The sequence below is a fragment of the Ambystoma mexicanum genome, chromosome 2p, assembly GCF_040938575.1.
Source record: "Ambystoma mexicanum isolate Mex_15411 chromosome 2p, UKY_AmexF1_1, whole genome shotgun sequence".
NCBI lineage: Eukaryota > Metazoa > Chordata > Amphibia > Caudata > Ambystomatidae > Ambystoma > Ambystoma mexicanum.
Genome location: NC_090923.1, coordinates 1,418,041,668 through 1,418,065,952, shown reverse-complemented (window position 1 = coordinate 1,418,065,952; position 24,285 = coordinate 1,418,041,668). Strand labels below are relative to the sequence as shown.

At 41.3% G+C, this 24,285-nt stretch overlaps 1 protein-coding gene across 1 annotated transcript in view; it reads right to left on the bottom strand.

Annotated features, from left to right (window-relative positions):
• LOC138567897 (SCO-spondin-like) overlaps positions 1 to 24,285 on the bottom strand; it is a 1,036,222-nt gene that overhangs the window by 834,466 nt on the left and 177,471 nt on the right. The window contains exons 13-14 of the mRNA XM_069646396.1: positions 13,267 to 13,393; positions 10,961 to 11,133 (exon numbers count right to left, since the gene is read on the bottom strand). Of these exons, the coding sequence (XP_069502497.1) occupies positions 10,961 to 11,133; positions 13,267 to 13,393 (300 nt within the window). The remainder of the gene's footprint in view (positions 1 to 10,960; positions 11,134 to 13,266; positions 13,394 to 24,285) is intronic.

Below are 24,285 nucleotides of genomic sequence, written 5' to 3'. Positions count from 1 at the left end.
GTGGGAGAGATAATGCTTACATTATCCACAAGGACCGCTATTCACATAGTACTGGGATACAGACCTCCTGGGCATTGTAGAGAATTCCTGGAGAACCTTGACTCCTTTTTAACAATCTCAGGGAGCAAATGTAAAGATTTACTACTCATGGGAGACTGGAATATTTGATTAGATGACCCCACAAGACCAGACTCAAAAGAACGTCGGGAACTCTTAGACAATCATGGGCTATGCCCATTAGGGACTCAACCATCCCATGTAAAAGGTCACTGTTTGGATGTACTCTTAGTAAGACGCAACCATGTCTCTCTGACAAAAGAATTACCAATCTATTGGTCTGATTACTGATCATTCTGCACAATTCATTACCCTGACCTCATCTAGGGGAGAAAAGGCTGATACTAAAAGCAGATCCCCCGTTTTTGCCATGAAAATCAAAGACCTGGATACAATTCCTGGTTTTGAAGTCAAGGAATCACTTGCTTCCATTGACGTCCTATTACCAAGAGAGGAATTCCTCACCACAGGGGAATTGATTCTGGATGCAATCTGTTCCAAGACTGCTCCCCCAAAACTGAAGTAGAAGAGGATATCTAAACCCTGGTTTACTCAAAACTCAACACCTCTACGTAAACTGGTTAGTCTAACATGTCAGAAAATGGCAAGAGAATAAAACTTCAGAGAGAGCTTGCAGGGCAAGAAATGCTCTGACCTGCTATAAAGAAGCCATTTTGAAAGCAAAAAAAGATTTCCTTCATAAAGAAATAATGGCAGCAAGTAATAAACCTAGAGAACTATTCACCATTGTCTCTAAATTTTGTCAACTTAGCTGTAAGATTTCTACTATTAAACCCTCTCTGACACAGGCTAATCTTTTGAACACTTTTTTAAGGAGGAAATTGAACACATTAAAATGTATATTGGAGCTAAAGTTCAGACCTCTGTCCGGAATCCGCTAAAACAGATGAATGATCAGTCGCTAGTGGGATCAATACAGTTTCAGACCTTCAACTCACTGGTCCCTTTTGATTTTCATCAGATATTTGAGAATTATGTACATTCGTTAGTCAAAATGTTGAAACCCGCTAATGATCCCTTATTTTCTTTTCCTGCTTATGCAGCAAAATGCCTGTCCCTGGAAATAACACAATTTATGACTGAGTTCATCAATACATTCTTGAATCAAGGCATAGTGCCCCAAAGACTTAAAACACACTATTTTGACCCCATTATTAAAAAACCTACCCTGGACCCGTAGATTCTCCAGAACTACCGACCCACTGCGGCAGTCCCCTGACCTGCAAAGATCCTCGAGGAGGTGGTTACCTGTCAACTTCAGGATTTTGTGGAAATAGAGCTACTGCTGGACAACATTCAGTCAGGTTTTTGACCAAAGTTTGGAACTGAGACGGCTCTATTGACTTTTCAGGATGACCTTTTAGAGGTCCCGGACCGAGGTGGGCTATCACTGTTGATGATACTGGACCTGTCCGCAGCCTTTGATACGGTTACCCATCACATCCTACTTGACCGATTGAGAATAGTGGGCAGGGTCTCTGATCATGTCATCAAGTGGTTTGAATCATTTTTGACTAACCATCAACAACACATCAGGTTGGGAGATTACATCTCAGACCCCACTAAGATGGGATGTGGAATCCCACATGGGTCCTCACTGTCACCTTTACTTTTCAATCTTTACTTGCGTCCTTTGATGGAGATTCTGAGGTACCATGGGATGAGTTACCACTACTATGCTGACCATACCCAAATCTTCATCATAATTGCAAATGTTTACAAAGCTTTTACTAAGATTGAACATTGCCTGGAGGAAGTCAGCCAATGGATGGCTAGTAATCAGCTCAAATTGAATGCATCCAAGACAGAGCTTATGCTGTTTGGACCCAGAAATCTACTCACTGCTGTTAAGGAACTTCCAATCCTCACCCTTCTGGGTGCCAAATTGGGGTTTGCTTCCAAGGTTAAAAACCTGTGCTGCATTTGGGAGGATAACCCTGGCAGTGAAGGCCAGGTAGCAGCCAAAGTACAAGCAGACTGTTGCTCGCATAGACTCCTACGGCAGGCTCTGCCATGTATCCCAACAGAAGACCATGCTTCAGTAGTGGGTGCTCTAGCCAATTCCCACTTAGATTTTTGCAACAGCCAGCTGGTAGGCATTCCGGCTAAACAAATTCAGAGGCTTCAAAAATCCCAGAATGCCGCCATCATTCTGGTCTATCGGCTGGGTAAACTAGCCCATGTTTTTCCATTTCGCCATGCACTTCATTGGCTAGCAGTGGAAGAGAGCATCAGATTTAAGGTGGCATGCCTTGTTTTTAAATGTTTGAATGGATTGGCCCCATCCTATTTGAGAGATAAGATCTGCTACTATCAAAGTTCTAGATACCATATGATCTAGAGATCTCCTAAGTTACTCGGGGAACCCAGACGTGGACCCTTGCTCACTATTCTAAGAGAGGCACAGCTCCATCCTACTGATGATGTCCAACCAGACTGAAACACGTGTCTGGGGTTGCTGTTGGTACTCTGGTTCAGAGGAGAATTGCCTAGCATTTCGGTGCTGGACTGCCCCAGGGCAGGACAAAGACTGATATGTTTTGGATATGTCTCCTCTGTGAAAGATAATGAGCTAAAGAATATGGGTAAGACTCTCATACCTGGGATTAATGTCTGGCAGATGGACTCCCAGGATCCCCCTTGTTTTTTGCATAATTTAAGTAACTTTGGGTCTCACCCTAACTTACATGGGGAATCCAGATGTGGACCCCTTGCTCACTATTGGTAGAGAGGCAAAGCTCCACCCTACTGTTGAGGTCCAACCAGACTGAAACGCGTGCCTGGGTTTGCTGTTGGTACTTTTGTTCAGAGGAGAATTGCTTATAATTTCGTTGCAGGACTGCCCCAGGGCAGGACAAAGACTGATATGTTTTGGATATTTCTCCTCTGTGAAAGATAGTGAGCTAAATAATCTGGTTAAGGCTCTCATAACCGGGATTAATGTCCGTAAGAGGGACTCCCAAGAGCCCCCTTGTTTTTTTAATTTGTTTACACCCACCAGTCACCTGAGGGGATGGATGTCTATGGGGATTAAATGTCATGCAATGTTATTTCACATGATACCATCGGGGTCACAGATCATATGACATCACTCCCTGTGATGTCATCAGATATGTGATGTGACTTCCATGCCCCATGGCATTCTGGTGAATTCACATTCCTGCTGATCAGAGTGAGGTTGAAGAGCACATATTCAGACTGAGAGCACAGCCCATGAAAATCAGATTCAGATTAATGTTTTCAACCTAGCCCAGTTCCTGTCATGTAGTTAGGAAGAACACTGGCTTTGAGATTTCTATTTGAGCCATAACAAAACCAGATCTTAGTTTTAGACCCAATACAACACTATGTCAATTTGTTTTGGTATCAAATTGTATTACTCGGGTGCAAGTTGGTATTTTAAATGCACAGAGGCAGGCTGCATAAGAGTTGCTAGAGAATTTTCATAACCAAAAAGAACAATTTATGTGATTGTGAGCCCCTTGGACTTAAAGCTTTTCTGAATCATATTTCTGTATAGCTACAAACATTATTAGGAATTAGAGCATGGATAAGGATGCTAGGAGTCCTCATTACCAGCTGCTACTTTCTGTGTTTTCCCTACTCTACACATGCCTACAGCCAATGGCGGTGGTGCATGATCCATCTGCGCTTTCTTTTTACCAAAAAGCGGTAGGTTAGAGTGTGCACCATGGAGCAGGGGCATGCGGATTGGATTCAAGTCCTCGCATGTCCACCTGGGTCGCCTTGTCGAACAGTGGGAGACAATCACCATCCATGTGTTTCTCATAATGTATGCAGTGTTTTTATGTACAGCCTCCCCACTCGCTCCACCCTCAGACCCTCTCACTGACTCATTCTTTTATACCAGGCAGGGATAGACAGAAACCTCTTGTTTCTATTCCAAAACGAAGACCATTCATGGAAGGTTTTGCCAAGAACAGTTTAGGGGGGCACTTCTGTGCTGCTACTTCACCTTATGATCGGCAAGTTAAATTCTGGCTTGTTCAAACACTGGGGGGGACAGGGGGGTGCCAGCTGTAATAGGATTAGAATACTTAACAGCAGCGTTGGATTGTGTGATAGGTGCCATTTGATACATGTCCTTTGTGTCAAACCACGAACATGTACACACAATGAAATCCTTCCCCTGCTCTCTATAGGGACTATTATAGCCCAGTAGGGATGTCCTATCAACTGTTTGTCTGTTTCCACTCAGCATTCTGCTCAAATCTGAAATGGTATCCATCCAGAACCTGCAGAGACCCCAGGGCCAAGTGCATGCCCAGAACATGCCCAGTCAACCATCTCCAGCTATGCAATATCTACACTTGCCATTCAATACACTCAAAAGAACTGGATTTGTTTTCAGGAGGATAATATAAACAATACAATGAATGATGTATAATGAATAATGTTGCATGCACCTTCAGTCAGGGTTTCCTTGTACTCTTTGTGAGGCCTTTGGGGTCTAATTCACAGAAGTATGTTATAATGGCAAAACCCCCATTGGAAAATGCTCTGTGAATAAGGGCCTATATATTTTGTTATATACTTAAATCAGTATCCATATTTATCTCAGCCATCTGGCACTTTTGTCATCCAAGCACTCTATGGCATGATGAAACGTACTATCCAACACAGTCACGAACTGTGTGGATACGTTATGGTATTAAAACATGTGAACTACTCCTTCCGTAAGGTATAATTGATAGTATCATCGGCATGGGGTGACAAACAAATCATATATCTCGGAAAATCCCTAGAAAATAATTTGCAAAATGTCATACCCTTCATGCATCTTACTCCTCCTTCATAAACAATTCCTGACTTTCATCTATTTAACTGAATATTCCGATGTTGCCTAGAGTTTCTTAAATTCTAGAACCATTTTGCCAATATGTAGCTGCATTCCTGAAGAGAAATAGCCCTGCGATTAAATCACAGATCAAAGATACCACACATATAATTAACTTATTGGAAAATGAAAACTTTAAGAAAATGAGACATCTATTGATAGGACTTGGCAGAGTATCAAATTCCACAACAAGCGACTTTGGAGTGGTACCCCTGTCCTGGGCCTTTCCTGCGGCTAACTGGATGTTATACGTGTTGTAATAAAAATGTTATTCACCTGGAAGATGTCCTTGGAGTCTTATTATTGTATGCATAAGGCAACATCTCCCTCTAGCGGTGATAACAGGCAAAGCGGGTAGTCTCTTCTGTGCAACTTGAAGTCTTATTGTTGTATGCGCAAGGCACAGCTCCCTCTAGCAATGGCAACAGGTGAAGCACGCGCATGAAGGCTTTGGAAAAGCATAAATCTGGCTTTTATTATATAGCATGATGGTAGTGTACAGAAATTACTTGTACACATAATCTTTTTCAGTTTCAAGAAGTCTTATACCAACAGATTGAAGGAACAGCAATGGCTAATTTATTTTGACTAGAACATTATTTATGCAGACACTAGCCCACACCATAAGAACATCACCCTAAGGAAGCAATATATAGATGATATTGTCATCTTTTTTTTTTCTCCAGATGATTTAGTTTATATCATTAAACCTTTCATCTTTCATTCTAAAAAGGAATGATGAGAATTATTGTCCATTGTCCTTTAAAACCGCATTTAAAAAATGAACAATAGTAAAAGTTTCCTTTTTTGTAGCACCATGTAAAAGTTTCTCCCATCTCTCTTTTGGTTCGCATTGAGCAGTTGGGTTCATGAACACAGTTCTGAACAGCATCCTTTGTTCTTTCAGCGCTGGGCAAATCATGACGATATGTTTCAGTGTTTCGAATTCTGTTTGCTTGCAGAAACGGCAATTCGGTGACACATTTTGTGAACGTTTCCTCTTAGCCAAAACCTCTCTCGTTGGTAGGAGATTCAACCTAAATCGTAGGAACGTAGCTCTGCACATGGGAGAGGGAAACTGTTCCAAGAATGGGGGGAGGCGGTTGGTTGTATGAGTGTCAAGGTTACAGTCCAAATTCAATTTGTATTTTGCTTTCGCCTCAATTGTCTCCATCCAGTCTTGTTGTTGGATTTTTGTTTTTGCTTTCCCTGGACGTTGGCACAACATTTCCATCGAGATGCTAGGGCTGTTTTTTTAACTGGAACGATGCAAGTTGCATCACTTTCGACTTATTGATGTTTATTTTGAGGTGATTTGCGTTCATATATATTTCTAGCCTAGACAAGGCAATCTGCAGACCTCTTGGTGTTTGGGAGCATATCACGATATCATCAGCATACATGCAACAGAGGAATCTCGTTGCATTTAGCTTTGGCAGGTTTGTTTCAGTGGTGTATATCTCCTTTTCGAAGTCAGAGGTGAAAAGATTAAACAATGTTTTAGCCAATGGGCACCCTTGCTTGAGCCCATTGAATGTGTGGATAGTTGCCGAAATTGTTCCGTCTTTTGACATTCTTACTTTGATTGAGGTATTGATATATAGCTGCTTTATGTCATTGTGTCATCATATGGGAAGGCAATGGCAGAAGAACTCACAGGATGGTTAAATACCCAAGATAGTCATTTTCAGTTCACCTCTAGCATAATTGGTGGCAATCTCAACTTTCTAGTTGCTACTGTATATCACTAAGGATAGGAATTGAAGTTAAAGCCTATCATAAGGAAACAGATAGGATTTGTTTTCTACACAGATCAAGACATTATCCCCAAAAAGTTAAAGACATTTTGCCCTTTGGTCATTTTTTATGATTAAGAAGAAGTAGCAGTAAAAAGATATGAAAAGAAGAAGCGGAACGAATAATAGCCAGATTACATAGGCAATAATAGACAATCACTAAAAAGAAATGCTAAGAAGGCAGGAAGTAATAATAAAGAACACATTGAAAAAATAGTTTGTGGCATGACAGACACACAATTATCCTACAAGATAAAGACGAGCATCAAGAAAAAAATGTAGTCAATTAAACTTGGGCATCGAATTTTCCACAACTACTATTGGCCTTTAAGAAGAGCATTGGTGCTTGTGATCTGATTATTGAACGTAATCACTGCAAAAATGAAGACACAATTCCCTAAATAACAAAGCACATGGGTCCTTGCACAAATAGTAGGAAATTGCCCATGTGGTAATTGTGTAATGTGTGCACAATCCATGAAAACTATATAGGTGAATTAGGCCAGAAGAATAAATGGAAACTTAAAACATTTTACTAATTGCTAAACAAGTATTGTAAATGTATGTAATATTATGTCCCTGTGGTCTGAAATAACTTGCGAAAACTGAGAGACCGGTCAAAACAAGAATGATAGAACAAAGAGTTGTATCGAAAAAAAATTATAACAGCACCGATTACAGGGCATTTTGTGGAATTGGGACAGAAACCAGAAGAGTTCAAATGGGCAATACTCCAACAAAGGAAAGGCACCAATTTAGAGAACAGCCTGAGAGTGCTTTGTAAATTAGAACAGAGAATGTTTTTCATGTGCAAAGTGATAAGAAGGGCTTAAATGAAATTGTTGCAGGGCAGAATTTAATTATGAGGAGATAATAATCATAGTCCGGTAATAAGAGATGAGATCTAGTTGAATAGGTTAAAGAAGAACTAAGTACTATTATAGATATAATTAATTATATTTGAGGCTATATACATAACAATACCAAATTATTGATATTATAGCAAAATTATTGTTTGAATACAAGGGAGACAATCATACAGAACTGCCTTAGAGCGGAGGTAACTGTAAACATAGTTTTGTGATATTAGAGAAAGACCTTTGAATTGCCATTAGAGTTTCAATGGTTCCATGGTGTCCTATTTCATGCAATGGAATTAGTGAAACAATTTCTCACTGTCGTAAGGACTAATGGACATGTTAATAAGAGTTTTGTATTGAGTTGTCGCTGACATTAGACAACAAAATGAAATGAATTCTACAAGCATTGATCTTGCAAATAATCTAGTAAATAATGTGACCTTGAATTATTTTCTGTTTCTTTCAATCTCACGTTACGGCAGCTCTCACAAGAGAAATATGTGATGCCCATATAAGGAGAATTCATAGAATGGCAGCTTTTTCAAGCAGACAGTCAGGTGGCCGGGCACATGGCAATTACAGATAATCTTGCACATCCCATATTCCGCGTTGTTAGGTAGAAAGTAAGGTATCGCCCTAAGGAGTTTCAACGTTTGAAATACTTAATTCTATCAGGCATATAGTAAACTGCTGGAAACCAAACCTGTAGGTAAATATAGAGGCATCCACTCCAAAGACGATCCAAGTAATTCTATTGACTTTCTCTTCATTTATAAGATTTGATATGCAGCAAAACAGGATATGCGTTCATATATTTTTTATATGTACACTTAATCTGCCAGATGACCATAGAATCAAGTGAAGCAATTCCTTCACAATGTATATATTCCAAACGAATATATACTCAGAAGACATGGGTAAATAGACATGTTGGCCCTAACTACACTAAAGTGAGTATTAATAAGATATAATTAGATACTGATTACATTTTCTGTTACCCCCACAGAGTCTATAGTATATGCGAGATTGGAAGAATTGTTTCAAGCACATGCCATAAAAGTTACATTGATACAGAGTGAATGCCTGAAATGGAATATATCAACTAAGAAGTACTGAAAAATCAAAGTTGAGCAAAGACCACTGAAGCATGCCCAGCATTGTCAGCAAGAAGAGGGCCAAACGAGGTGCATTTTGGGTTATGTCAGATAGCATATGATACCATCTGTAGATGTAATTGGATTACAATAGGTGAAACGTGATACCACCTGCAGATAGAATGAGGTCTTAACATGGATTTATTCTACTTGACTGCTTCCCACACAGTGATTTATAATAACTAGAGAGTACATGTAGAGTACAGTAGATTGGGTAGTTGAAAAGGGCCAATCACTGCTCATTAAGTTAAATAATTGATAGTCTAAGCAGAGAACAATGAGGAATGTATTTGTATTTTTCTGAGTATGAAATTTTTGATTTTGTATAATTATTTTTACATTGATTTCTTTTTGTGTACATGTGTTTTTGTGTTTTGTATTGATGTGCACAATGGACCTCATTATAAGTGTTACGACAAGGCAACAACGGCGCCGGTAGTTCTACCGGCGTCGTTGTTACCTCGCCGCAACATTACAAGTTCGGCTCGCGGGTGCCGCTCTGGATGCCTGGTCAGAACAGACGTGCAGATCGGCACCCGCTAGCAGAACAGGATGGTAGAAATGGTCTCGTTATTAATGAGACCGTTGTTACCATCCTCCCCATTCCCATTGAGCCCTACGGGGGCTTAAATGGGAATGGGGACGTACCGGCTCTGGGTCCCGCAAATGGGAATTACCGGGCCCGCAAAGGTCGGACCCGAGTTTGGGGGTAGCCATGCTGGTAAAAATGGCATGGATACCTCCAAACTCGTAATGAGGGTAAAAAAGACTATTACACGTGTGCACACATTACATGTTATAATGGCTCCATGTCTGCATTAAGTAATATACAGAAACGTGTCAGTGCAGTGGCCCATGCAAACTACTGCACCTACATCACTGCCCAGTCCCATTCAGTTGTGAAATGTGAGGGGTAATGCTATCCTGTCTAATTCAACTATTATCAAAAATGATTATTCCTATTTTTGGGAGTTTGTAAGTATTGAAAATGCAGAGGCTGCTGTGCAACTGAACCAATACCATATACCATATCAACCTTTTGTCATGAGGTTTCATAAATAGAATATCAAAGATAGTTTCAATGTTATTGTATGATTGTGATGTGCCCAGTGAGTGGCTTGTGTCCCCTAAAGCCACACTAGTCACTGTTATTGCTTTGTTGGGGTAATATTTGTACTACTGCCTACTTTAAAGAAAACCTTTTGTATATTCTGGTCTGGCCATTTTGTTCTGCTTCCATGCACAGACATCAACATGTAGTGAGTACACATGGTTCACCAGGTTTAATTCACAGCTTTGCTTTTTGGCTTCTTAGCTTTAGAGACCCAAGAACCAGAAAACTCATTGTAAAACTCATTGTAACACTCCAGTGACCTGGAAGGCCATAATCCATGCACTGAAAGACCACATCTGATCTTTGCACCCCATGTTGTGCACCATTAAATTAGACTATCTTTAAAAACACTAATCTCTTCAGTTAAATTGTTCTCCTTTGATATTATGCACAGATGTATTCACTACAATGTATTTTTACATCACATGTCATACATAGCTCGCTGTTAAAACACAAACCTCTATATCGTTCCCTCATTATTAAGTGTGATAAAGCAGTGATTTAGTCGCTGTCATCTGTAGTTGGATGTTTGCGGCTCAAAGTTGCCTCACACAGGAACACACACACTAATCTGAAACATTATCACAGAGCTGACACACACATTACAATGAAATTGTCAGATAGGTCCTACCATTCCAAAAGGGCATCATCGAAAACTCTGCATTGGTTAAAATGCAATGAAGCAATGAAAAGAACTCCCTGCATTATGCGGCAATTGATTGTTGCGGCTTGGGAGTCTTGTTATTAAATTATTTTGTCACACTGTAATGCAGCACTCAAGTGAAAATAACATCAGTGTATTAAGCAGCATGAAAACAAAAGAACTATGAAAATAACATTGAAGATCTTTCAAGTTGCACTACCTCCTACAAAATGACCGACAGGACAATAGCAACTTTTATCATGTTGCCCTCTTTCTGTAATTTGGATGAGCTGAATGGCATCGGGACCATTCTACATTCCGCTGCAGGAACTCTGGCAGAGAGGTAAGGCCCTCTCTGTCCAGACCTAACAAACTAGTGCTGAAGTCAAGTATGTAGTGTTTCTGACTCCAAGCATCAGCGGTCAGTTGAGCTTTCATGACAATAAGGAGCACTCACCTTGTCTGCGAACACAGGCTGAAGAGTGATGTAGACCAGTCTGAATTCCACGCCCCATAGGACATGTGCCCCAAACGCCTGCACCAGAAGGAAAGAAGAGGAGGCCCGCCTCACAGAGAGGGCAGCACTGACGTAGGGCAGGGGCACCTCCCGACCATCCACTGCCACCTCCCCTGGGTGCAACCAAGGAAAATACAAGGTTATCAAGACATTGATACGCAGAGGTTACAACCTCAAAAATACATGTGGTGTTACAAGGAGGGGCTGACTGAATGGTACGATGTTCTTTCTTCGCAGGATGTTTTTTCGCTGGGTTTTTTACTGAAATTGTTTTTCGAAAAAACCCATCGAATTTTTTAGAAAATGGGGGGATGGAGGGAACCCCCCAAAAACAATTTTTTAAAAATTCGATGGGTTTTTTCGTAAAAAAAAAACGCAGTAAAAATCCCTGCGAAAAAACATCCCACGATGAAATGACATGGAACCGACTGAATGACAGGATAAATATCAGAGTTCCCAAAGAAGTGTGCCTCTGAAATTAAAACCCGGTAAGAGCTGGGGTAGAGACTATGGGCCTCATTACACGGTAGGCGGTAAGGGTTTACCGGTACTGGTATTTTACTGGTACTGGTAAATCCTTACCGCCTTACTACGAGGTCCCTTTGCGGGTTGGGTAATTTAACCCCTGCTTTTTGCAGGCGTTAAAAACCAACCCGCAAAGGGACCCAGGGAGCTAATTACGGTACCGCAATTTGCGGTGCCGTAATTAGCACCTTCCCCTTTCCCATTATGCCCTATGGGTCAAAAATGGGAATGGTGAAGGGCAATGGTGGAAGGGGGAATTACCGCCCCGCCAACCTTGGAATGGGGCGGTAATTCCCCTTTCCACCAAGGCGGTGCCGGTATTTTACCGGCATGAACCATGGCGCTAATTGCGCCATGGTTCTCCGGCTACCGTGTAATGAGGCCCTAAATCATGCCAGGAAGCCTTGCCAAGTGAGTGTCCCAGCTGAACCGTAGCAACCGTTCAGATACTTTTGGGAAACTAAAGATGGCTTATCATTTAAAATCCCAGTGAGTACAAAGGAGTTGGCTATGTACATATACTGAGTTATATCGTGGTGTTAATGCGCTATATTAGGGTGTATTGGCAATGGAAAATGGATAATCAGTGCAGTACTTAAAGGGGAGTAAGTTAGGTTTTCAATACTTTTCAAGCACGACTAAAGGGTTCAAACACTACAAGGCGTAGTAGCAGCTATATATGAGTGATATATGGGCTGCCATTAAAGGAATAGTAGTGCGATGTAGGTCATGCTTGCGGTACATTTAAAGCTGTACTTTTGGGCATAGATGTTTATAGAGGTTAGGGTGCGATGGCATAGGCAACAGTTTGTACTCTACTTATAATGGAACAGTAGGGGTTTGAAATTTAGATTTTCCTTAGATTGGAGGGAGTAATGCATGGAGTAGGTATTGGTGTAGAACGAAGTGCAATGATAGGGTTTATAGTCATTCTATCGAATTCTTACCATAGACAGACCATCCATTGAAAAAAATGCATCGAAAGAAATTGATCGAATGCATTTCTTTTTAAATAAATGTTTAATGGGGGGTTCCCCCATAAAATTAAACTAAACCCTTTACCTTAAAAAAACATGCATTCAATGCTTTTTTCCGATGCGATTTTTTAGATGGAAAGGCATTCAATGGTATTGCATTCGATGCAATGACCAGATGCCAATGATAGTGTAGTGGCAGCGAACAGTCCTGCGCTGGAGAGGTAGAACAGATCAGATGGGGAATACGGTTGAGGAAGAGTACTGCAGAATACATATACTAAAATAAACTGCGGTGCATTGGCAGCTATACTAATCCGTTACCGTAGATTTCACTGAATACCATTTTACCTAATGAGATTTCACTGAATACCATTTTACCTAATAAGATTTCACTGAATACCATTTTACCTAATGAGATTTCACTGAATACCATTTTACTTAATGAGATTTCACTGAATTCTTTTAACTGAAAATGGCAGGTGAAATGGTATATGTGTAATGCATAATAGGTGGATGTGGGCTAAGGGTATACGTTAGGGTAGGGAGGGTTGAGAGGGGGCCGCGGGATGTCTCCCCAGCATTATTAAAAAGAATTTAGAAAAAGTAAAAAGTTTATTTTGTTTTTCGGTGAAATGGAGTCAGTGAAATCTCCATTAGGTAAAATATTTGGCAAGGATTAACACTGATCCACTGCATTCAAAATAGACACAATGTACTTTGGCCAACTTTCGCCAGTCCATTTACCTGAAGTTCTTAAGCGGACAGATGTATTGTGCGAGGTAACCGTAATTGCACGCAGGCAGTTTGATGCCCCTTTACTACCGCACACCACATTTTCCGCTGTAATCAGCAGCTTGCCATCCACAGAATCCTAAAAACAAAAAAAGAGTGACATCTGTTACCATATACAGTCAGCGAAAGCACTTTGGTGACTCTTTATTCACACATTATTTTAAAAAGATAGTGGGCCAGAGACATGTATGAGGATAAAAGCAGAAAGTAGTATGTGGTGCCAGGATTGGTCGTTGTAGAGCACGGGATACATGTTCTTGACTTTGCTTTCTGTAATACCGGAATTACTGACATTTTTTTTAGCTTTAGCTGTTTAATGATATCATTACAGGTAAGAGCATTATAATACATTGCTCTACTTTAGCATCATTTTTGGGGGAAATGGAAATCGGGCGGGTGCCCATTTTGCTCTATACTGAAAGAAACACTTTCTTATTTCCTGTTTATATGCCCTATACACACACACATCAGACCGAAAAATCTGAAACCATGTTTATTCAATCATGGAATTAGGGACATTTGCTCTGCAGGGATATAATGCGTTGGGAGGATAGCTAGGGGGCAGCATGCTTATCTTGGAAGCAAGACAACGCAGAGCAACACAGGTTTGTAACCTGGTCCCCTGCTTAGGGAGTGGTCCCCGGGATTGAGTGTGTTATAAAAAATTAAGTAATGCAAAAGAATAGAGCATGAGGATATAATATTTGCCGTAGCTGATTTTTTAACTAGAGACTGGTACAAAAGAACCAAACCTATGCAACAGACAAGACTTGGAAAGGAGGTAGATGCTGCGGTTGGTCAGAATATACCAGTCTGGAACATCCTAAACATAGGATTAACCTCTGGTGATTAAGCGGTCTCGGGAGGATAGCTCAGAAGCAAAGTGCTCACCTTGAAAGCAATACGACACAGAGTCCACCGGTTCGATCCCTGGTCCGCGCTTAGAAACCTCTGGGTATTAAGCGCGTTATAAATAACATATCATATCATAGCCAGTGTCTGAGACCAGATATACGAGTCCCATACTGGTACCCTTGGATACTGCTGCAAATATTATTGCGCAATTTGCCTTATATTCAGTTGAGGTACATTAATGTTATTCGATAGCAAATAATGAGCATGAACTTTTGTTTACTTGTGATTTTCTGCCTGGGGATTCCATCTTCGGCGCAAAGTAGTTATTGGATCAAACCCAATCAACGCATGGCCTTAATCGTTGTAAACGTTGCTGTTGGCCTACTTTAATATCAAATTAAACACGATTTATTGGTTCGGAACATCTCTGGTATAGTTAACGTCTCAGAAAAAACTGCCATGAGTCCTATACTGATCCCACGGGATATCATTGTAAATACTGTTATTGGTTCGGAACATCTCTGGTATAGTTAACGTCTCAGAAAAAACTGCCATGAGTCCTATACTGATCCCACGGGATATCATTGTAAATACTGTTTTACGACCCACCCCATATTTAATTGAGCTAAATGAATGTCGGCCAACTGCAATACCGAGAATTAATTGTTGTCTGTATGTGGTTTCTTTGTTTGGCAACCCCACAAGTGACAGAAAGAAGTCATAGGACATATTTTAAGTACACATGATTGCAACCTCCTTGCTTTTGATCTGTTTTTTTACCCTCTCATGCTATCAATCAATCATGGAATATATTCCTCTATGTTTCACAATGATGTTGCGACAATTGACCAATGTTTCTGAACTTGGATACATGTATATCTTGTGTGTGGTGTTCTGTACTGTTATGACACATTTGGGGAATAAAGCGTGATTGATTGAATGGTGCCCAGTAATTTTACCAAAAATAAAACCGAGTGGTACATTTCACTGAAGACCATAATACAGAAAAACACCGAAAATATAAAATAAATATATATAGGGTAGGGGGGTAAGGGATTAAAAGGGGTCAAGATGGGCTTGGGGTGGTGTTATAAGGATAGAAAATCGGGGGGTTGGGTGGGTAAACTCCTAAATTAAAAAAAATTATAATTCAGTGTTTCCCACGAACAGTAAGTAAGCTGTGACCCAACATCAAATATGACCACATTGGAGATAATGACTTCATACACTAAGCATAGATATCGCATGGCAGAGTCGCCTGTTTACAATCGGTGCATCAGGTTTCAACAGTTTGATAAATCTTTAGGTATCAGCAATGTTTCCGGTGTTAGGGAAAGTTCCACTAGGTTGTGTATGCAGATCTTTATTTGTAAAGATTCTTTTTTTAGTAATATATTGTTAATCCATTAAACATGATAATGAAAGAATTGCCTGTGTCCAATTCCATGAAGTTGATCAATTCTAATAATCCCCATGTACGTAACATGCAAATCTGAAAATATCAATTGAATAGCATTTTAGGAGTGACTATAGATGAAAGCACAGTGTAACTCCCACGAGGCAACCAGTAGATCAGTAGGCTAGGGCCCTCTGCAAGTGGTAGCCGAGCTGTCTGCACACAGTGTATAGTTCCTTCTGAAAGATATTGCAAATGTGGGTATTTATTATTCTAGTAATTGATTTATTGAGGCAAGCAGCCATAGGTGCTGGACATTAGCATTTGCTGTGCAGGAATAAAGCATCCATCATTGATCAGTTTTGATGGTAAATCAGTGCTCTGATGAAGGTAAAACTCACTATGATATATATATATATATATGTGTACACAAACCTCTTAAAGATAAATACACACCTCTGCCAGGAAATGTATTTAGCCTGGCCTTCAGTCTCCATCAGTGTTGTGGGGCAGCCTAATAGCCTTTGGGGGATATGCAAGTAAGCAACATAACAGTATGTGCTCCTTCTTTGCTTCTTTCTGTCAATACCTTCCTCATTTTCACCTAGCCGTCCTCAGGGCAATTTAACAGTTAGACATCCTCAATTTAGCAGTGCCAATGACTTTCACATAAGGCACAAGCCATTGAAATAAAAAAGCTAGCCTCTTCTACGGGGTAGGGAGGCATGGGTTACATTTTGTAATGTGGGGAGATTTGTGATTGGGGGTATTTAAACATCTGTCTGCTTTCTCCATCCACCAAATGCACAGAAGGCTGTATGCTTGCCCTGACTCCCTCTTGAAGCCCCACGAAGGAAAGAGACATATGCAAATGTTTTGACTGAATAAACTAAAATGCACTTCTCCAGGGGTCTTGAAAAATGCCTCTCATGGGGCTCTCTGGTTTTGAAACTAAATGTAGGCTTTAACAGGTTTTAATGTAATCCTGTCTAGGTTTAGAAAGGGTCTGTGAGGGATGTGCTTGGCTAGGTACTGCCCAATTCCCCATCTAAACTCCTGCCGATAAAATACCAAGGCCTGCTAGTCTGATGTTGAGGAAATTCATATGTCTTTTGACAGGTTTCAATGCAATTCCCTGGCTTGAAATCATACATTTTAAAAAACTGTGAGAACTTCATTTGTGTTTACCTTATTTTTTAATATACCCTTTCTGTCTGCCTTGATGAGGTTGTTACCGCCCAATGTGCACACAAACACACACACACACAGACAAACACACACAGACACACACACAAACATACACGCACAATCATGCACATACATGCACACACACACACACACACATACACTCCTATTGGACTTGCACTTCTATCTGTCCTTGTGTTTTATTTGAATTATTCCTGCCAAATTTGAACTTTGTTATGAAAGCTCATTGTTTGCTTTCAAGGGGGTTCCCTGTTATCTTTTGTTTATCTATGTGTACATGTACTTCCCCCCTTCAATTTTTGGACATGACAGTGGTTTTGTTATCCAACATTGTGTTATGTCATACCATATCATGTCATGTTTTGAAATATTGTACTTGCAATGTCATGTTGATTTGTACAAGGGCAACACAGACTGTGAAGCAGCAGGAAGGTGACTTTTGATCTATAACTAATAAACCACCCATCATTCAGTTTTCAGAGTCACCAGCTGTGTTACTGGCATTGCTATGCTATTCTACTTGATATTTGTATAGTGCAGTGGTTTGCTGCCATTGTTTTAGATCCGAAGCGTTTATGATGAATCGTCGTTCAGCCAAAACAAAGTCTGAAAATACATGAAATTAAAGGAGAAATACTTTTCATGCAAATAGTATTTATGATGTCAAGCGACTGATCCATTACTAGCAGAAATGACGATTGTAGTGACATTATAACAGCCATAGTATGACGGTGTTCCCGCGATGTGTGGATGCTATGTCAGTGACTACGTTAATTATGTGACAGTTGGACTGAATCTTTCATCTTTCATGTGGTGTCCCACAGCAATATTGGTACTGCGGTACCACCAGGGGTATGGATTACATCAACCTATGCCTTACGATATCTGGCCGGAGACAGAAGACTCCTGATTTCGACCTAATAGAGTAACGGCGTAATGAGGGCTTGAGGAGTAGTGCTACTGTTGCCCAGCGTGAGGAGCAGGAGAATGATCCGTGCACTAGCGGGCGGCATCGGAAGCCTGTTAAATGTACAATTACTTTTACAGTCAGCCAAGAGGTGTTACTGTTTCCATAAAGTTCAGCCCGTAAAGGGTAGCGTGGGTGACCTCGGCACTTTCTACCACTGTAGGTGCTTGAGATGTTCCACAAAACGGCTTCAAGAATGCAGCACTTGCACCTCCTTGTCGGACAACGGGCAGTTCACATTTTCCACCTTCGACCCAATGATCCATCCTGGCTGAATCAAACCCCCAGGTAGCCAAAGGTCTGGAACTTGAAGATTTCAAAATCATGCAAGAAATCATCTAATTCTGGGGGGCGTCTAGGATGGAGTGCTGTGTATTTAGTTTTAGGGTTAGTTATATCAATGGCCTGTACCACACGGGTGTGAACAAATTGATCGAGAGGCTTCTGAAGGCCCCTTGGTAACATAGATATTAAAACAAGCATTTCCAGCAAATAAAAGGCTACCCTATCTGACTACAATCAAGCCAGGGCATCTGCATCCAACGCTGTTGGCCCCTCAGCCATATCATCTAAATACAAGGATAACAAACGGGGAGAAATAACGCAGCCTTGGGGCACCCCTTTCATGACATGTGGGCCCGGCGGTTTCTCCTCAACGCCCCATCTAACTAAGCTATCGCTATACAGGCCTTGTATTGCGATCAGTTGAGGCCGACACTATCTTTCTCCATTGCTTCTGTCAGGCAACTGCATCAAATGTGCTGTAGATACACAAAGGTGAATCCCAGAGGCATCTTCTCCATGAACCCCCATTTTTTAAATAGAATGTTGAGGCAAAACACCTGCTATATAGTTTCAACCCCCTTTCTGGAGACAGCTTGAAGATGTTGAATCCCATTATTTTCTGTACGCCGGTCATTAATACTATTCAGCAAGACCTTCTCATAGACATTTAAAACAGAATACGGTACAATAAAATTGGATAAGTAATCAAACAATCAAATCCAGATAACAATCAATCACGGGTGTTCAAGTGTTTTTAAAGAGGCAGGAAAAACAGAATGAAGAGAAAGTAGGAGAGCGTTCCAGTTAAGAGGAGCAACAAGCTCAAAGAATCGGTAACAAGACTGGGCACACAGGGGATAGGGAACCACAAGTCTAAAGAGAGAGGAAGACCGTAGAGAATGAGACACTGTATAGAAAGATAAGAGCACAGCAAGATGGCTAGTAGCAAGTCCATGGAGAGATTTGAAAACGAGACAGAGGAAGTGACATTTTATTTGAGAGTGTATGGGCAGCCAACCAAGTGCAGTGAAATAAGAGGAGATAGAATCTCGATAGGGAAGAAGGCAGAGTAGACGGATGGAAGAGTTAAAGACTGATCTTAGAGGGACAAGATGGGAGCTTGGAAGGCCTAAAAGGGTAGTGGAACAGTAGAAGAGTCAGGGAAAAGATCAGTGAGGAAATTAAGATTTCCGCTGTCTTCCAGGAATCAGGGAAGGTCAGACATTTGTTACATTTGTTGAGCAACATATGACTAAAGGTATACAAAATATCAGTTCCTCACTAACTAGATTGGCTAGTAAACGGTCCAGGGCAGGACTTACATGGCTCTCTGGCTGTCCTAAGCAAGGCCTGTCTCTAAGGATGTGACCATTAGAGGTTCATGAAAGCATCAGTCGTCAGCACTTGTCCAGAAATGCAATCATTGAAGAAGGAGCATTTCAATTATACATTTATTTTTAAGGAAATAACCAATGGTCTTCAATGATGTTAGCCTCAATGGCTGGTGCATCAAGTTTTCCCCTAATGACAAATTGCCAAGAAGCATGTTGGTGATTACTGTTGAGTGCTCCCACCAAATCCCCCCAGCACCTATGCATGGTGTCCCCCTAGTTGTGAATCATCTGTTCATACTCCCTTTCAAGTTCATGGGTTCTAAGGCCATCGTTGCCACCAGGAATTTAAAGGCACACAAGTAAACTCCTGAGTTCATTGTCAAACTCAGAGGGTAATATTTGGACACCCTTTTTCAATGCTGCACAACATTCTGTGGCATAAAGTCTCACTTGTGCAACCAAAATTCCCTGGTGTGAAGGTGCACCCCGCCTTCATCATCCCGCCTTCATCACCCCGCCTTCATCATCCCGCCTTCTCCATCATCCCGGACAATATTGATAACAGATCAAAGTGCAAGAATGGGAGCACCAGCTTTGGTAGGCAATTTATTTTATTGGCGGTGGAATGTACCCCTCAAATGTGCAGGAACAACCAAGGGTTGCGATGGAGCCTCAACCAAGCGAGGCGGATCGGGCGGTTCTACCCCTGAGAAAAGGTTTAAAATATTAGGTCAACATCATGCATTTCCAACATACGCACTGTGAAAACCTGAGTAAAAATCCAGTTTGCAAAGGGTTTTGTAGGGTATCCCCTGGAAAAAAATGAATAGATGCAAGTCATCAACATTGCACAGGAGCTTTCCTTCCTACGTCTTTTTCATGATGTCTTTACACACAATATACGTGTGTGTAGAAAACAGTTTCATGTTGTGTGTGCTTCTACATTTCCATGGAGTCTGCACCAATATATCCCAGTATTACCATATAATAACATACTCCTGGTGTCTTCACCAGTACCAAATGCAATGACACAGTAAAGAAATATGCCCAGACCACGTGCGAACAATTATTATGCTACCTTCAAGCCTGATGCCCAGTTGAAAATGCCCTGCCGTGGCAAAGAAACATGTGCAGACTACACCAATGTGGCCCGGTACTGAGTAGAAACGCTCATCATGTTGCCTTCACCCTTGAGACCTGTGTCATGCCCCCTTCAAGTACCTCTGTGCCTCTACCTCTGTGAATCGCAACATAGGGATAATTAATGAACTATAAAGAACTTGCTAAAGTCTATGGGCCAAAAAACCTAACATTAAACGGTAGGTGCAGCAGTGTTTTCAAGGTTTATTCAAATGTGTAGATATTTACAAGTACCAGGTGTCAGGTTAGCAAATAAGTATGTCCCACTGTCTAGCATGACTTTGATAAAAGTGGGCCATATGCCAAAGAGTAACATGTCTAAATCCATTTTCAAGTCATGGAATGCGGAGGCACTCCTTTCCAAGATGGCCACCAGGATGTGCCTGTGATTTTCCTGCTCTTATCATCAGTAGAGTGAAGAAAAGTAACTAAGTTCTAGACTGCTCCCAGATGGCCCCTGAGGTCTAGGACCGTGACTGGGAACCAATAATTACTGTAGGAATGTAGTGCTCGCAACTAAAGGAGTAAGCGTTTGACAAACGACATGGCGAAATTGCAGCCATTGGATTATTGAATCTTCAGGTAAGCGGGTTGACCCGGGGTTCTTAGTAGATGCAGACTAGGGAACCTCTTTAATTTTAGTAGAGGATTTGAATAGCATTAGTGGTGAAAAAAAGTGTTTGTCTCTGTATGCAGAACATGTTTATTATCTGAAAGCTGCAGTACATGCATTAATACTTGCATAAATCTTGAAATTACTAACACCAGTGGGACGTACTTATTTGCTGACCTGACAACACAGCTGGATCCATAGTAAAGCGGGAGTAATTTTAAGGTGAGAAACGTGTTTGGATTGTTAATTGCTGATTAAAAAGTCGTCATCATTATTAGGTTAGATTCGGGAGGTGGGGCTGAAAGAGAAAGTTTGTTTTTCCCACTTTTAGATTGGGTTTGGCTGATCATTGATTGATTCTGGATGTGGATGACAGACCTATGGAAGAGGACTGGGGTCCTGGTTGAATACACAGGATGGTGAGTGTGATCAAATGGCCAAAGTGCCCAACGCAATTGAATGGCTATCAAAGTTATATAATATCATTAAGCATGGCGCAAAAGGTAGGTTTGTACCCAAGGCTAATCCCCCATTGAACACCATTCGGTGGGGACCAATACTCCAATCAGGCAACCCATGGCTCTGTTGCCTATCCCAAGTCACCCTCCCTTGTGACTCCAGCCAAGGCCACAAGCTCTCGATGGACCGCTGGATGCCAGAGGTTACACACTAACACTAACACAGTCGGCCAGAGTCACACAAACAAATCACTGAAGGCATTGCTACCATCCCAATAGTACGTTGTTTGTTTGTTTGTTTGTTTATTTGTAGGGTGCACCGAACTCATAGGCAACTGGGTGCAACAAGTACAAGGATAATTAAAGCTTGTGTTACATAGTATCATATAATGTATTTATAAAGAGCAACTCATCAATGTGCAGTTGACATTAAAACAAAACAAACCAAATCGTAAACACAATTTTTAAAAGTACAATTCCTAAAAACATTTAGCATCAAAGTGCTCACAACACAGCACCACTCCTGCTAAAGCCTAACGGACTATCAAGAGACATCAACGACAACGTACATTATTTAAGTCTAAACTTAAAAGCTGGTAGAGATGTATATTGTCTGATGACAAGAGGAAGTTTATTCCATAAGGTACAGCCAAGGGTACGGATCAGTCTGTTCCCATAACGGGTCGTATTGTATTGGCCTACTGTCAATAGTTCCTTAGAATTAGACCAAAGAGAACAAAGTTGCAAATACGGCGTGGCCATGTTGGCAAGGTAGCACGGGGCAGCATCGAGGACCATCTTCCAGATCTGGATCAGAACTCTTATCTTAATTTGGGCCTCCATAGGGAGCCAGTGCAGAGACCTTCTAGCTTCTGATAGATGGTCAAACGATCTTAACGAAGGTTCAGAAATGCCTCCAATTTAAGAAGGGATTTCTTTTGGATATCCAAATAAATGGATAGACAGTATTGGACACGAGACAGAATGACTGCCTTAACCGGAGATTTAACCTGATCTTTAACAAGAAAATTGGCACATCTACTGATAGCATAGAGGTGATTAGTTGCGATTTTCACCATCGCATCAGCCTGTTTGGCAAATGACAACTGATCATCAAAGATAATGCCCAGATTTCTAACCGAGTCGACAGGAGGAGCTCCAATCCCTGCGTGCCAATTAAAAGGAAGAAGAGAAAGCTCTACCCGTCCTAGCAGTAACACTTTAGTTTTGTTTCCATTTAGACGGAGAACGCTATTCTGCATCCATCATGGAACAGCGCTGAGGAACTCTGCCACAGCGGTATCAGGTAATATTATCCCATATATATGGTCGCTGTAAATAATATCGCCGGGAAAAGGTTGTGGCGATATTATATGGGTGACCATATATATGGGGACAGGGGCAAAAAAAAAAAAAAAACTTTGGTAATTGCGGGGGTGTCCCCTGCATGTTCCATGCAATAATGTCGCTACAAAAACCGGCCATTTTTCGGCGATATTTTTGCATGGCGAGATTTTTGTGGCGACATTATTACATGGAACCGCCACAGCTTGACTTTCATTAGAATCACTATACAAGTCCACCATAATTTGAGTATCATCAGCGAATAACTGGGAAATCAGTCCTTTCTCATCTATTAATCGAGCCAGGGGATAGATATAAATAATGAGAAGAGGGGACAGTTACGACCTGTGTGGTACACCACATAGTATGTCGTGGCTGGAAGAGACACTGGGCAACTTTCTGTTTACAATCTTTTAAAAAGGAGCTCAGCCTTAACACAGCCGAGCCTGAAATGTTCATGACCTTCACAATGCATTGCAAAGGAACACTGTGCTCCACACTATCAAATGCTACGGAGAGGTCCAAAAGGATAAGGACTGCTGGATTGCAAAGGAACACTGTGCTCCACACTATCAAATGCTACGGAGAGGTCCAAAAGGATAAGGACTGCTGGATTGCAAAGGAACACTGTGCTCCACACTATCAAATGCTACGGAGAGGTCCAAAAGGATAAGGACTGCTGGATTGCAAAGGAACACTGTGCTCCACACTATCAAATGCTACGGAGAGGTCCAAAAGGATAAGGACTGCTGGATTGCAAAGGAACACTGTGCTCCACACTATCAAATGCTACGGAGAGGTCCAAAAGGATAAGGACTGCTGGATTGCAAAGGAACACTGTGCTCCACACTATCAAATGCTACGGAGAGGTCCAAAAGGATAAGGACTGCTGGATTGCAAAGGAACACTGTGCTCCACACTATCAAATGCTACGGAGAGGTCCAAAAGGATAAGGACTGCTGGATTGCAAAGGAACACTGTGCTCCACACTATCAAATGCTACGGAGAGGTCCAAAAGGATAAGGACTGCTGGATTGCAAAGGAACACTGTGCTCCACACTATCAAATGCTACGGAGAGGTCCAAAAGGATAAGGACTGCTGGATTGCAAAGGAACACTGTGCTCCACACTATCAAATGCTACGGAGAGGTCCAAAAGGATAAGGACTGCTGGATTGCAAAGGAACACTGTGCTCCACACTATCAAATGCTACGGAGAGGTCCAAAAGGATAAGGACTGCTGGATTGCAAAGGAACACTGTGCTCCACACTATCAAATGCTACGGAGAGGTCCAAAAGGATAAGGACTGCTGGATTGCAAAGGAACACTGTGCTCCACACTATCAAATGCTACGGAGAGGTCCAAAAGGATAA